The sequence below is a fragment of the Euprymna scolopes genome, chromosome 11 (genome assembly GCF_053919585.1).
Source record: "Euprymna scolopes isolate OS-2025 chromosome 11, ASM5391958v1, whole genome shotgun sequence".
Lineage (NCBI taxonomy): Eukaryota > Metazoa > Mollusca > Cephalopoda > Sepiida > Sepiolidae > Euprymna > Euprymna scolopes.
The window spans coordinates 96695789-96711301 of NC_136492.1; the positions used below are offsets into that span (position 1 = coordinate 96695789).

General features: G+C 32.9%; 1 protein-coding gene across 1 annotated transcript in view; it reads left to right on the plus strand.

Moving 5' to 3' along the window:
* The first annotated feature begins 789 nt into the window (after positions 1–789).
* Positions 790–15513, plus strand: part of LOC145287974 (uncharacterized) — a 142135-nt gene continuing 127411 nt past the window's right edge. Inside the window, exon 1 of the mRNA XM_080135950.1 lies at positions 790–2960. Within this exon, the coding sequence (XP_079992076.1) occupies positions 2795–2960 (166 nt within the window). The 5' untranslated portion in view covers positions 790–2794. The remainder of the gene's footprint in view (positions 2961–15513) is intronic.

Genomic DNA, 15513 nt, shown 5'->3' on the forward strand with positions numbered 1-15513 from the left:
CATTCAGAAGTTAAGGAGAAAATTATCAATCTTTTCTCACAAATTAAAACAAGAAGAATGGAATTTACTTTCAAATAAATATAAGTAAGCTATTCCAAATATTTACATCTATTTAGAATTCCTTTAAGTTATTGTATTTTTATACGTGTGCATACATATAAATTATGTATATTTTTTATGTTTGTTTTATTTTTACACAATATTAAAACAATACGCATTTTTTTAAAACAGCACCCCCACTAATCTTAGGCACGAGCCGCCACTGATTATTACATTTTATTTCACCCATAGATGATATCCTGACAAATACTACCATATCGAGTATTAAGAGATGACTCTTATGCGTTGCAAAGCTCTTAAATTAGGGTCTCGTCACTGGATTCAATTTAAGGTTTTGCTCAGAAATAGTGTTTGTCTATTAAGAAGAATATATGTACATCGAAGAAAATGTCTCTTAAATATTTATTTATAGATTTTAAAAATAAATTGACTTTTATTCAACTCTGTTACAAAATGGAAAACACGCAGCAGAAACCTTATGTGGAAATTTAAAGTGCTTTTTATACCAAATATAAACAAGCTTAGAATGTGTTTCTCTTGTAATTCTATTAATAGACATGCGACGAGTCGAGTTAAAGTTAGAATGACTGCTACTCTTATTTATATTTCTCTTTCATGTTTCATCATGCGTGAACACTTTCGGTAATTGATTAAATTTCTGTTGCCATATTATCTGCTTAAAAAGAGCTAAAGAGCTAAGGACGAATGAAGATTAGATTGTTGATGGAGTTGGTGCTTAAGTGGAAGAATTGCAGTGTCAGGTAGATAACAAATGCGAAACGGAGGGAACTATTCCGGAATAAGCGAGTACGCGAATCAATTAAAATGTAGCTGTACAAGTAGTTCATGACGTCAGACGCATCGTGGCAGCAGTAACAGCAGTGGCTGTTAAGCAGGAGGCGAGGGGATATTATATATAAACAAAGAAAGACGCAATCACGTAAAGGAAGAAAAACAAATATTAGCGTAAAGAGAGAGAAACGAGGGATGTAGATCTACGAGCGACGAGCGTCACTTACAACTATTGAGCTTTTTACTGCCGCTGTTGTTACGGGCAAGTTTCGTTGAGTGACAACGAGGGAGACTGATTTGTATTGAAATGAGAACGCGCTGAATGATGAACTGAGCAAATTACTCTACTGCACTCTACACCCACTCCTCCTCCCGTATTTTTTCATTGTAGTATGACAGCTAGTTAAATAATCGATATGATTAACACGATCTACACGTAAACGACCTCACTATTTTAATACTCACCACGTCGTGTTATTGCTGGTAAAAAATTTTAAAAAATTACTTTCATTATTAACGTCTGTCCGTCTGTCCGTCCGTCCGTGATGTTCTTGGAGTATCAACGAATTGACGACCCTAGAATTTTTGGAAGACGTTGTAAATGTGCGAAGAACGCGCGTCAGAAGAAAACGGCAAATGATGTGAATTACATTGAATGGAATAATCGAAGGAATTAACATCGAAGGATCGAACAACGACAACTAAACGAAAAAAAAAAATAGGAAAGGAAAACGACCACCACCACTAACATTATGTATAACTGCTACTAAATATTTATTATTATTATTATTATTATTATTATTATTATTATTATTATTATTATTATTATTGATGATGATGATGATGATGATGATGATGATGATGATGATGATGATGATGATGATGATATTGTTGTTGGGATAAATTCGGATATGTACCGCCATTGTCGCGACTGTCGTCTAATATTGGCGGGAATCGTCTGCATCAATGAATGACGCTTTAAACGTCACGAAAAAAAAAAAAAGGAAAGTGAATCAAGGATCCTTGTTCCTTTCTCTTCTTCGTATTCGATCTTCGGTGGCTAATAATAGAAGTGGCATTTATTAATATTATTATTTTATTTTATTTCAATGTCATAAAACTTATTTTTGATCGGAATTGAAACATTATCTAAAGAAGCAAACACTTCTATTCGGAGCGACTACGAAGATTATAGATTCGTTTTAGATGATTCAAACGAAAAAAAAATAAAGAAATGGATTTCGTTTTTAAAATGATGTCTTCAGCTTTCAATTTGACTCGTTGACGGTGTTGACGTAAACTCGTCATGAACATCAGTTTCATTTCTCGTAGTTTTTATTTCATTCATTTTGGATGCATTTACTCATAAACAACCTTCGTCTCTCCTCGACCACCTCCTTGGGGACAAACACTTGTTCAAATGACAAATTGATAATATTATTTTATATAATATCGTGCTATATTATGTAATATAATATCGTATTATTTTATATAATATAATATCGTGTTATATTATTATGTTAAATGCAATAAAGGAACTAAAATCAAAGCTTTAAAAAAGAGCGGAAATATGATAATTTCGTAGAATAAATACATAACGGTAAAATTCGAAATATTTTAAAAAGAATACTTAAAAACGAAAGACCAAAACATTGCGTATTCATTTCATTGTAAAAATGATCGTTTTGCATTTATCGAATAAAAACAATCATGTCATTTTGTATATGTTTCTAAATAAGTAGTTTTTTTTATTATTTAGCTATTCATTTATAAAAAAAAATAAAAATAAAACTATCGCTATGAAAAATACATACATCTTTTCAATGATGTATTATTAGTGTATATCCTTTAATTTTTGATATTTTGAACCGAGTTTCCTATAAAAACTGCAACAATAGCGGGGCTTGGGGAAAACCCCGGTACTCCAATAACGACCGGGAGTATGGCTAACGAGCACCCGACATTGGGAAACTTTCACCTTTTTGAAGAGGACTTTGCAGTGATTGGCGTCAATGAATTTCGGAAAGAGTGGCGACAAATCGCGAAGGGGAACATGCGACACCACACTTTCTTAGAAGGAATGTTATTAAAAAGCGTGGAAGCAAGACGTAAGTAATTAAAACACTTTATTGACGTTAATCATTATTTCATTGTTTTTGCCGCAATTAATGACACTCATTTCTTTCACAAAAAATAACTACAATATTCAAATAATAGTTTTCATTATTTAACTTATTAAAACAAGCGTATTATTTTTGTATGTCGGCATCGAACAGGTGGAAAATTGAACATCTTATGTTTCTATGATCAAACTACTTAACAGTATCACAGAAACCGAAGATATTCAGGCACTCTAGTAGTCAGACGTGCATTTGCTTTAAATGTGTGGATATAAACTCTATATTAATAAAACCTTTGCGATCACTTTTCACGTGTGTGTGTGTGTGTGTGTTTCTCGTCTCTACGTGGCGTATATACTCTTACTTTTATTTATTTACTATTAATTAAATATTTCTTGGAATCGAATAAGCAATACCAACGAACGAAACAAAATTTTGCAAATTCTATTTAAAATATGATTTAATTACGAAATGCACCTGAATCAGCAGGATGCTGAGGGAGTGTCGTCAGACATTCAAATTCATTTTACATTATTCACGTGTTTTATTTGAATTATTCGAACTACTGTTCTCATCTTGGATATTATTATCACACCGTTTCAGCCGATATAACCTCCAATTTTATTCAAGTGCGTCTTGTCGGGAATCTTTATGTCAAACTCCGGAATCTGTATAGAATTTCGAACGTAACCCTTAATTTAATCCACATGGGTAGCTTGCTCTCGTTCCATCAGTTATGACCGCATAGGTCTTAATTCGTAATTGTATTCTTAGTATTGCCCGTACTGAGGGTTGAACCTTCAACCCGAAGGAGACTGTCACTTAGATTCCCGAGTTTAACAAGACGTATCTAAACGATGTTGGAGATCACTATGGTTGAATAACACCTAAGGTGAAAACAGTAGTCCAACTAATATAAATAACACAAATTATCAATCCTCATCTCAAATTTCACGAAACACTATTTGTGATAGTTTTATAACAATTTAGTCCAATTTGTAATTTAACGACAAAACGATATCGTAATAATCCTATTTAAATTTCAAAATCCTTCTTTTTTTATTTTAATAATATTTGGTATTAAAATCAAAGCGAAACAAAAATAAAAATCCTCCAGACAAAATGGTTTATTACAGCGCGTAGTTAATATTATAATGACTATTCTATCATTAAAAGTTGAATGGAAGTTATGTTAAGTCAGTAGTATTAAAGTACACGTGTCTCATCATTTGCTTATCATATATGAAGAAGCATTAATGTTATTGTTTAGAAGTGTTTGATCATATGCTAACATTTGTTGTCTACTGTGTCTGCGTAAGCCTTAACCCAACAGAGGTCCCGTCTTCAGACGTACGCTTTAGTCAAGAAAGAAAAGAGACACCTTTATGTTATGAAATATGATAGTTATTTGAAAAGGCATGAGTCTACATTCCTAGTTGCTTATCTATTATCAGATACGTTCAGAAAGCAATATATCGGTAGGTGTGTCAGGAATTTCGTGAAAAATATTGAATAATTCCACCCCCGTCTTTCCAAACTTATAACTCCTCGAAAAATGTAATTCAAGCCCTAATTTTTTTTTCAATTAAAGGAGCAAGGACCAAGGTTTCATTAAAAAAAAAAAAAAAAAAATACAATGTGATTTTTTTAAAAAGGTTTTAAACTTCGGACTTTACAGGTAAATTTCTAAAAAACACTACTTTTTTTGGTTTTAAATTTGAATATATTATTTATTGATATTTTATCTTCAATTTGAGATATATAACACTTTGGTGAGTAAATTAATTATTTACTTTTTAATAGACATTTCAAAATGGGAGGCGTGAATTATTCGACCCTCTGTCTTTCCATGCTTATAACTACTCGGAAAATGTAATTCAAGCCCTAATTTTGTTTCAATTAAAGGAGCAAGGACCAAGGTTTCATAAAAAAAACAAAAGAAAAAAACAAACAACGTGGTTTAAAAAAAAAAGGTTTTAAACTTCGAACTTTACAGGTAAATTTCTAAAAAACACTACTTTTTTTGTTTTAAATTTGAATATATTATTTATTGACCTTTTCTCTTCAATTTGTGATATATAAAACTTTGGTGAGTAAATTAATTATTTACTTTTTAATATACACTTGAAAATGGAGATGGCGTGAATTTAAAAAAAACGTTTGTCTAAAGTATTATAATCGGTTTATTGGAAAGAGCATAAAATTTCACATTGACCCTGAAAATATCGTAAAAATAGAATCAACAGAAAAATTTGGATAGATTTTTAAAGTTTAAAAATTGAAAAATATTGAGTTCGTAAAATTCATTACTGTTTTTTAAGAAATAAAAAAAAATATTTCTATTACTTTTAAAACAACTTTAGTAGTTTATTTTGGAAGTATAATCCATAAAGAAAATAAACAAACCACTTTTAAAAGAGAAATTACGAGTTTTTTATATTTTATTCGTAGTTTCGTGGTAGGGGTGTCAAAAATTCCTACAAAAATTCTGATCGGGTACATTATGGCGGTTAATAGGAAAGGTCAGGGTAAATGAATTTTTGCACGAACTAACTTTTTTATGAACGTTACCTAATAAGTATGACCGAAATAAAAACGTTTGTCGTATTCATGATCATTTGAGAAAATGTTTGATGTGATATATTTTTCTTATGTGTGTATACATGTATAAACACACACACGTACACACACACACACACACATATATATATGTATATATATATATACAAATATATATATATACATATATATATATATATATATATATATATATATATATATATATATATATATATATATATACGTAAGGAAATATTTTAGCAAAAAATAAAACAATTGAGATATTTCCAAATCCATTAGATATTATGAATATTATAGAATAAATTAAATACTACAAATAAAAGTAAGTCCAGTGGTTAATACTATATTTAAATAGAGTGTGATTATATTTAACATATTTATATTTAACAATATTTAACATTTAAATTAATAGTGACATCTACTGAATTATAATATGCGTGTGCGTGTTATAAATATTACGAAGAAATTGTGTCTGCAAATATTTTCTTTGATCCTTTCTAAATTCTTATTGGTTTTCTAGTTTCGGGTTGGAACTGACCGATGTAGTTGCCGCACTATTTGTGTACATCGGCCATGTCAAGCCGGAAAGTAGAAAACTTAATGGAATTTATTAAAATATCAAAGAAAATATGTGCAGAAAAGAAAATATTATGAACACATACACACACACACGAATATATATATATATATATATATATATATATATATATATATATATATATATATATATATAGACATGAATAATAGACACCCATAGAAATAGTTTATTTCAATAAACATAAAATTTATAGAACAAAATAAAAATAAATGATCACAAATTTAATAACTAATACTTGGTTGGCGTTCCCTTTGCTGTTTTTAATGCTAGGACCCTTCTAGGCATGGCATCGATCAGTTGACGAATATCATTTTGAGGAATTTCCTGCCATGTCTTACGCAATAATGCTAAAAGTTCAGGCTTAGAAGATGGCTTCCTTTTTTGTGAAGGTTTCGGTCTAATATGCTCAAAAGGTTTTCAATTGGGTTCATATCCGGCAACTGACTTGGTCATGGAAGTTTATTGATCCCATTTGGGGTCAACTAACGTTGTGTCGCCGTCTTCCATAAATAGGAAGTTAACTTGGTTCGTTTTACCACTTGAATATGAAAGGAGTCCTTCATGTAATATTGAAATATATTTAGCAGAATTGATGTTTCGTTCGTACTCCGCTAAGTCTGAGTGATCATCACTCTAAATTGCACCTCCATGTTTCAACGTTGGCTGCAGTTTTTTTTTTTAGTCAAACTCTTGCTGAGGGAGCCTCCATACCCATACCTTTCCACTGTCGGGAAATAATGCAAATCGTGACTCATCAGAGAACATGTCATTGGTCCAAAAGGTTACAGGTCTCTCCACTATCTCACGAGCTCAATCTTTTCTGCATTTGATATTGGCAGGACAAAGAAGAGGTTTGTTTCTCGCAGTTCTACCACAAGTAGCCCAGCTTGTGAAGATACCTGACAACTGTTCTGGAACTGACACCAGCTTGTGTTGAAATGTCACCATTTCTTTTCCTGAAATGCAAGGTTCTTTCAGAGGGCCTGTGGCGACCTGGATGAGGTTTTGTGCACTCTTTGTCCTCTATTTTGAATTGTACGATCACTCTATTAACAGTAGGAAGAGGTATTGAAAGATTTCCTGATATTTTGCGATGACTAAGACCACCTTCATGTTGACCCATAATGCGTCCTTGCAGAAATTTTGATATCCCTGATTATCCTTTGGTTCGTGGTATGCTTCAATGTTGTTAGATGCAATTTCAATGGGAAACTTTCTAAGTTATTTCAGCACTGTTCATATCTGTGAATATGAATAAGCATATATTAATCTTCAGAAAATATTTATATTAGTGTCTATTCTTTTCTGTAATGTGTGTATATATATATATATATATATATATATATATAGCGATTAAGCTACACAGAATATTCCGCGTTTCATTCACGTCATCAGCATATCATTAGGCTTATGTCTGATGAATCCTAGCGTGGATGGAACGCGAAATATTCTGTGTAGCTTAATCGCCATACATATTTTATAACTTACTACCTAGCTCTACCTACGTATTGAGCACTGTTAAAGAAAATACTTAAAGTTTACGCATAAATCTATGCTTTCCTATATTAATTTATTTGGTTAAATGAAGTAGTCATGTATATATATATATATATATATATATATATATATATATATATATATATATATATATATATGAGCAAACAGTTAATAAAATATGTTAAAAAACACTTTGAAATGAGTTAAAAACATATTTAATCTGAAAAGGAATATATATATATATATATATATATATATATATATATATATATATATATATATATATATATATATATATATATATATATATATATATAAAATGGGTTAAGAAATTCCAACGAAAGAAAGATTTATATTTAAATAAGGGAGTAGTCACCAACAATGTGTATTTTTTAACATTATTTTATTATTCCGTGTCTTGGTTTTTCATTGAGAATTATGTTTGGATCATTGTAATAATGTTTGTAAATCATTGAAATCGTTTTTACGCGCGTTTCAGACGTTCTGTGAAGCGTCCTCGTCAGAAATTATTTTCAAATGTGTTGGATATGTAAAAATGGCATTTCGTAGTTCATTTGAAGTGTTTCCAAGAGGTGGAGGCGTGTAAGTGTCTATTATTCATTGGCATGTTCAATTTTTATTACTCTTTTATTGGGCTTGTCGAGGCCGCTGACCTCAGCTGTAGTCACTCTCTCTTTCTGCTTGTGTTTTTGGGTTGGCGTTTGCTTTTTATTATTTTTGTTGTTTTAAGTATGTTGTTTAGTTTGTCGTTCTGATTGAGGAGGATAAGGTTTTTGTTATCTGTGTGAATAGTTCTGGGTTGTTTATGTTGTGTGTAGAGACGTATGCTAAAATGTGTTCTTTGTTGTGTTTTGGGGGGGTTCTTAGTCTATTGAAATTTTTTCAGCCAGTTCAATACCTTTCTGTATTAGTGGTAGTGGATATCCTCTTTTCCGCAGTGTTATTTGTAGTTCATTCAGTCTAGTTGAACGGAGGTGTCTGTGTTACTATGGTGCAGACTCTACGTGCTAGGGAGTAGGGTATTGATTTTAGACAGTTTTTAGGATGGTGGCTTTTGAAGTGGAGGTATTGTTGAGTGTCTGTGGCTTTGTGGTAGATGTCTGTGATTATGTTGTTGCTTTTTATTGCTACTAGGATGTCTAGGAAAGGTAGTTCTGTGGGGCTTTGTTCTAGTGTGAAGCTTATTTTTGGGTGTAGATTTTGTAGCAAAGTGTGGAGTTCTTTGATATCCCCCCATAAGGTTCTCCAGAGGATAAAGCAGTCGTCTAGGTTTCTTTTCTAAGATTTTATGAAGAGTGTTTTTATATTGTGCCCGTACTTTTGCTCTATCCTTTCATAAGAAGGCGAGTGTAAGGGTGGCATATGTCGGTGCCATTTTAGTACTCATTGCTGTGCCTAGTATTTGGATGTAGTTGTCTTTATTGAATTGGAATATATATATATATATATATATATATATATATATATATATATATATATATATATATATATATATATATATATATTGTACTTTGAGGTAATTGCACCAAATCCGGGGGTAATTGCGCCAGCTAAAAAAAGTGCTCTTTATATGCGTGGTTGCCAAAAGAGCACTTTTAGCTAGTTGGTGCAATTACCCCGGACTTGGCGCAATTCCCCTAAAGTATGGTATATATAAACAACGGGAAAAGATTCACAATATAAAAATATATACTAGTGTATATAGATTTAATTATCAATTCGTTAAGAGTATGTCATCAATAGGGATAAGGGATATAAATGCTCTTTATATCTACGTATTTCGAAACACAATGCTTCTCATCAGAAGAGAAGAGGGGTGCCAGGTAACAAAATAGCTCACCAGCATTTTCCTGGCTCTACCTCTATATATATAATACTAGGTGAAGTAGCCACATCGCTGCATGCTCAAAAATGTCGAAACATTTGTTTATAATGTTATTCTTACGGTTTTTGCGTACTTTTAATCTTAAATAATGATTTTAGAAATGATTAAGGATCGAAAAGGGCATATGCAGTTCGTTAGACTCTTAAATCAAACATGTAACTGTGATGCCACGACAGGCATAAAAATTGTCTTGATATAATATATATACACATGCACACACATATACACACACACACACACACACACACATATATATATATATATATATATATATATATATATATATATACTAGCAAAAGTACCCGTCGTTGACTGGGTTTAAAAACAGCCTACAGAAAATGGACTTTGATTTATGAAAGTATGATAGGTTATGAAAAGGAAAGGTTGTAAAGAGATAGCTTCGAATTTGGGGGTATCAAAACCAAAGAAAAATATGATGAAAGTAACAATAAAATAGATAAACCCCATAATTTATTATACCATACCTGTTCACACTGAAAAACTTATCAGAATATTCTGTGGATCTATATTAAGAAAACCTTGTTAACTTTGTGACATATTTCCATTCTATGGAGGTCAGGCGCGAACGAACACCCCATAATTTTATTATACCATATTTCTTCAAACTGAAACATAATTATCAAAGTATACTTACGCAGATAGATATGAAAAGTCTTTATTAAAGTTTGTGCCTACAGGCCCCACAATTTATTATACCATCCCTATTTAAGTTAAAACATACTTATCAAAATATTATTATGTATATCTATATCAAAAACACTTGTAAACGTTTTGTTTTTTTTAATTTTAAATTTTTTTATTTCCATACTTTGTGGACCAAGCGCGTACGCAGACCCCACAATTTTAATGAATCATCATTATTTTAGATCAAACATACCCATTCCTGTGTCTCGATACATATTCTATCATTATATGTAATCAGTTTTCTATAATAGTCAACAATATAGGAGCCTATTCGTGACCAGACACACACACAGACGTTCAGCTTTATATATATACTAGCAATGAGTGCCCGGCGTTGCCCGGGTGTTTGGAGGTATATACTGAGAAAAAACGGTAATTTTTTTAAACTTTGACCTCTATTATGACCCCTTAATATTTATTGTTTTGGGCTCAAATTAAGTTATTAAGTTAGATCCATGTCCAAGGAACCTATATCTAAAATTTCAAGTGTTTTGACCCAAAATTGTTGGAAAAGTTTGGTAGAGTTCTCAAAGGCCAAATTGTTGAACTTTGACCCCTTAACAGCGAAATTTCTGGCCGAAACCCGATCACAAAGATTTTCTCAAATCTCAGTACCCTGTATATCAAATTTTTAGTCTGTAGACTAAAAATTGACAGAGTTATTGCGTAGGGAAATGTACACAGAATCACACACACACACACACACAAACAGAGACACGCACGCACACACACAGACAGACACGTTTACTTTTATAGATATACTAGCATAGGTGCCCGGCGTTGGCCGGGTATTTGGAGATCTACATTGAGCAAAAAAAAAAAAGTGGTCAATTTTTTTAAAACTTTGGCCCCTATTATGACCCCTTAAAATTTATTGTTTTGGGCTCAAATCAAGTTATTAAGTTAGATCCATGTCCAATGAACCTTTATCTAAAATTTCAAGTGTTTTGACCAAAAATTGTCGGAGGAGTTTGGTAGAGTTCTCAAAGGACAAATCGTTGAACTTTGACCCCTTAAAAGCCAAATTTCTGGCCGAAACCGATCACATAGGTATTCCCAAATCTCAGTACCCTGTATATCAAATTTCGAGTCTGTAGACTAAAAATTGACGTAGTTATTGCGTATGGAAATGTACACAGACACACACACACACACACACACAGAAAGACACACACACACACACAGACACGTTCACATTTAAAGATATACTAGCATTTCTGCCTGGCGTTGTCCGGGTGTTTGGAGGTGTATGCTGAGAAAAAAGAAGGGTTAATTTTTTTAAATTTGACCCCTATTATCACCCCTTAACAATTTATTGTTTTGGGCTCAAATTAAGTTCTTAAGTTAGATCCATGTCCAAGGAACCTATATCTAAAATTTCAAGTGTTTAGACCCAAAATTGTTGGAAAAGTTTGGTAGAGTTCTCAAAGGCCAAATTGTTGAACTTTGACCCCTTAACAGCGAAATTTCTGGCCGAAACCCGATCACAAAGATTTTCCCAAATCTCAGTACCCTGTATATCAAACTTCGAGTCTGTAGACTAAAATTGACAGAGTTATTGCGTATGGAAATGCACAGAGAAATACACACACATAAACACACACACACACGCACGCACGCACACACACAGACAGACACGTTCACTTTTATAGATATACTAGTATGGGTGCCCGGCGTTGCCCGGGTATTTGGAGATCTACGTTGAGCAAAAAAAAGTGTCAATTTTTTAAAACTTTGACCCCTGTTATGACCCCTTAAAATTTATTGTTTTGGGCTCAAATCAAGTTATTAAGTTAGATCCATGTCCAATGAACCTTTATCTAAAATTTCAAGTGTTTAGACCGAAAATTGTCGGAGGAGTTTGGTTGAGTTCTCAAAGGCCAAATTGTTGAACTTTGACTCCTTAAAGGCCAAATTTCTGGCCGAAACCGATCACATAGATATTCCCAAATCTCAGTACCCTGCATATCCAATTTCGAGTCTGTAGACTAAAAATTGACAGAGTTATTGCGTATGGAAATGTACACAGACACACAGACAGACAGACACGTTCACTTATATATATATATATATATATATATATATATATATATATATATATATATATATATATATATTAGCTACTTGAAATACTTGCAATATTTATTTAAACTTCAAATTTTCATTGGATATCTTTGTTATAAACACGAAACAAAATAAGATCGACATGTTGATAATTTCGATACAAATCTGTTCATGTTTTAATTGTTGTTGTAAATAAATGAAAAAAGAAGAGATTGATTTGCCTTTTCTCTTGAAAGTTTGAAATAGATTGCAATTTGTTGAAAGTCAAGTCGGTTCCATTAAATCAAGGAAAATCTTAGCATTAATACTAACTATTTGTCCAGGAAATAAACAAAACTATTTGTTTGTTTGTTTGCTTGTTTTTTTATTTAGTTTTGTTTTTTTTGGGGGGGAGGGGTGCGAAAACAATTAAGAAACAAAAATAAAATATAGTTAGTTCATAGAATGTCCTTTTTCAAATGTAATATGCATTTTTTTTAATCTTACAACTGATATCGCAAATAAATAAGCAAAATATAAAAAGGATAGATCGTATAAAGTTGAATTAAGGTGAAAAACGTTTTGACTTTACCGTTAGTGCGAGAAATTGGCCCACATTTCGCATTTATTAATATTTATATGCATGTATATATATATATATATATATATATATATATATATATATATATATATATATATATATATATATATATATATATACAGTAGCGTCCAAAAGTTAAGGGCTAGTAAAACCTTAGCAAGTTTAACCATATATTTGAAACAAATACACACGAACAACAAAAAATTACTTCACAATTATATAGATAACATGTATATCTTCAATGGGTCATAATTTCGTTAGCCTACACTAAGTATTTTTTGAATAACTTCCATTTTAAATAAAATTGTTCAAAATTTGTGTGTCCAAAAGTTAAGGGCTAACACGATTGCGGCTTTTGTCCTTGCTGCGAATGGCTGAAATTACCAACTAACTAGTATTTGGTAAACAAACCCTTGCTATTTATGACTTATTGACACCTCTTGGCACAGGAATCCACCAACTTCTTGCAAAACGCTGGAGTTATCGCACTCCATTCAGCATGTAAGCACTGCCAGAGTTCTTCTTGATTTTTTGGGCACTGAAATTGAGCACGTTCACCAACTATTTTCCAGATATTCTCAATAGGATTAAGATCTGGACTCTGAGGGGGCCAACGCATCGTTTCAACTTCTTCCTCGTCTAAAAATGTTTTTACTTTCTTAGCAGTGTGACAAGGAGCGTTATCCTGCATGAAAATTGCAGGTTGATAGAGCGACGACCGAAGACTAGGAACTGCATGCTGCCGTAGAATCTGCTTATAAACTTCTGCATTTATTCCACCTTGCAGACGAATCAGTAGTCCACAGCCTGCAGCTGACATAACGCCTCAAACCATTACACTTCCTCCTCCAAATTTCACAGTTTTTTTCACGCACTTAACCTCCAATCTCTCACCAGTTCTTCGCCGGACATACGTGTTGCCATCAGATCCGATAACGTTAAACTTCGATTCATCACTAAAGTGCACACGGGACCAGTTTTCGGTTGTCCACACAACGTGTTCTTGGGCAAAAGCGAGGCGGAGTTTCTGATTCTTTTTGGAGATAAGAGGCTTCCTTGCTGGCACTCGAGATTGCAATCCAGAAGCGTGCAACCGGCGTGTAACAGTTTGCCGAGACGCTTGAACAATAGACCTTTGCTTTAGTTCTCGAGATATTTTAGCAGCAGTGTTAAATCTGTCTTTAAGTGACATTTTGACAATAAGACGATCCTGTTGAGCAGTTGTGATTCGAGGTCTACCAGATTTTGGGGCAGCTGCCACTGATCCTGACTGCTTGAAATGTGCCACAATACGCTTTACTACACTAGGAGACCTTCCTACGGTGTCAACAATCTCAGAAGTTTTCTTGCCCTTACTATGAAGATGAATAATTAGCTGTTTTTCTTCGACAGAAACGGGACGACGTTGTTTTGCTGCCATGTTGTACTAGTGCGATACAAACACTCATTTCTTTTACTCAATTACAATAATTTTAATGTTCTTTAGTAAAAATTTGAAGTAGGATTATTCATAGTACCTGTCTGACACCTATACAGTACCTTACTGTTATAATAATTAAAGATTATACCGCCTAGCCCTTAACTTTTGGACCACGAGAATTTGGACAAACTTTTGTGTTATTGGTCATAACTTTAAAAATATCCAACGGATGCTTATGAAATTTAGGCGAGACATGAGTGATGAGTAGATCTATAAGTATATATGCATATTAAGTATTTTAAATGAACGGTTTTTCTTAAAAAGTACTTAAACTTGTCTTGAAACTACTAGCCCTTAACTTTTGGATCCTACTGTATATATATATATATATATATATATATATATATATATATATATATATATATATATATATATATATATATATATAGCGAAAACACTTCTCCTTCTCCGAAGAACCATTATAAGAGATTTGCTGTTTTCAGATGCTGCTGCCCTTGTCGCGACTTCTCGGGAGGAGGCTCAACATCTTGTAAATCGGTTTTCTACTGCATGTAAAGCCTTTGGCTTGACAATCAGTATAAAGAAAACGGAAGTCATCTACCAGCCACCACCTACACCAAAACAAGTACAGGGTGTTAAACAGAAACAAACCGTGCACAATTTTCCTCAGATGTCGATTCAGGTAGATGGGAAAAACCTGAAGTATGTTAACAAGTTTACATACTTGGGAAGTGTGGTTGATTCAAGTGCATCTCTTGACCATGAAGTTATCAACCGTATCTCCCGAGCAAGCAGCGCCTTTGGCAAGCTGCACACAAGATTATGGAATGTTCGAGGTTTAAGCCTGAAGACAAAAATTCATGTATATAAGGCTGTGGTACTGTCCACACTTTTGTATGCCTCGGAGACGTGGACCCCATACCGAAAACAAATTTCGCAACTTGACGTCTTCCATAAGAGATGTCTACGTGTCATTTGCGGTTTTACTTTGAAAGACAAAATATCAAATGCGAAATTATTCACACTTTGTAAAATCAGCAACATTGAAAGCTTCTTAATCCAGTCGCAGCTTCGATGGGCGGGTCATGTGATGCGAATCGATGATGATAGGATACCGAAGCAACTCCTGTATGGCCAATTAGACAGAGGCCGTCGAAACGTAGGACGACC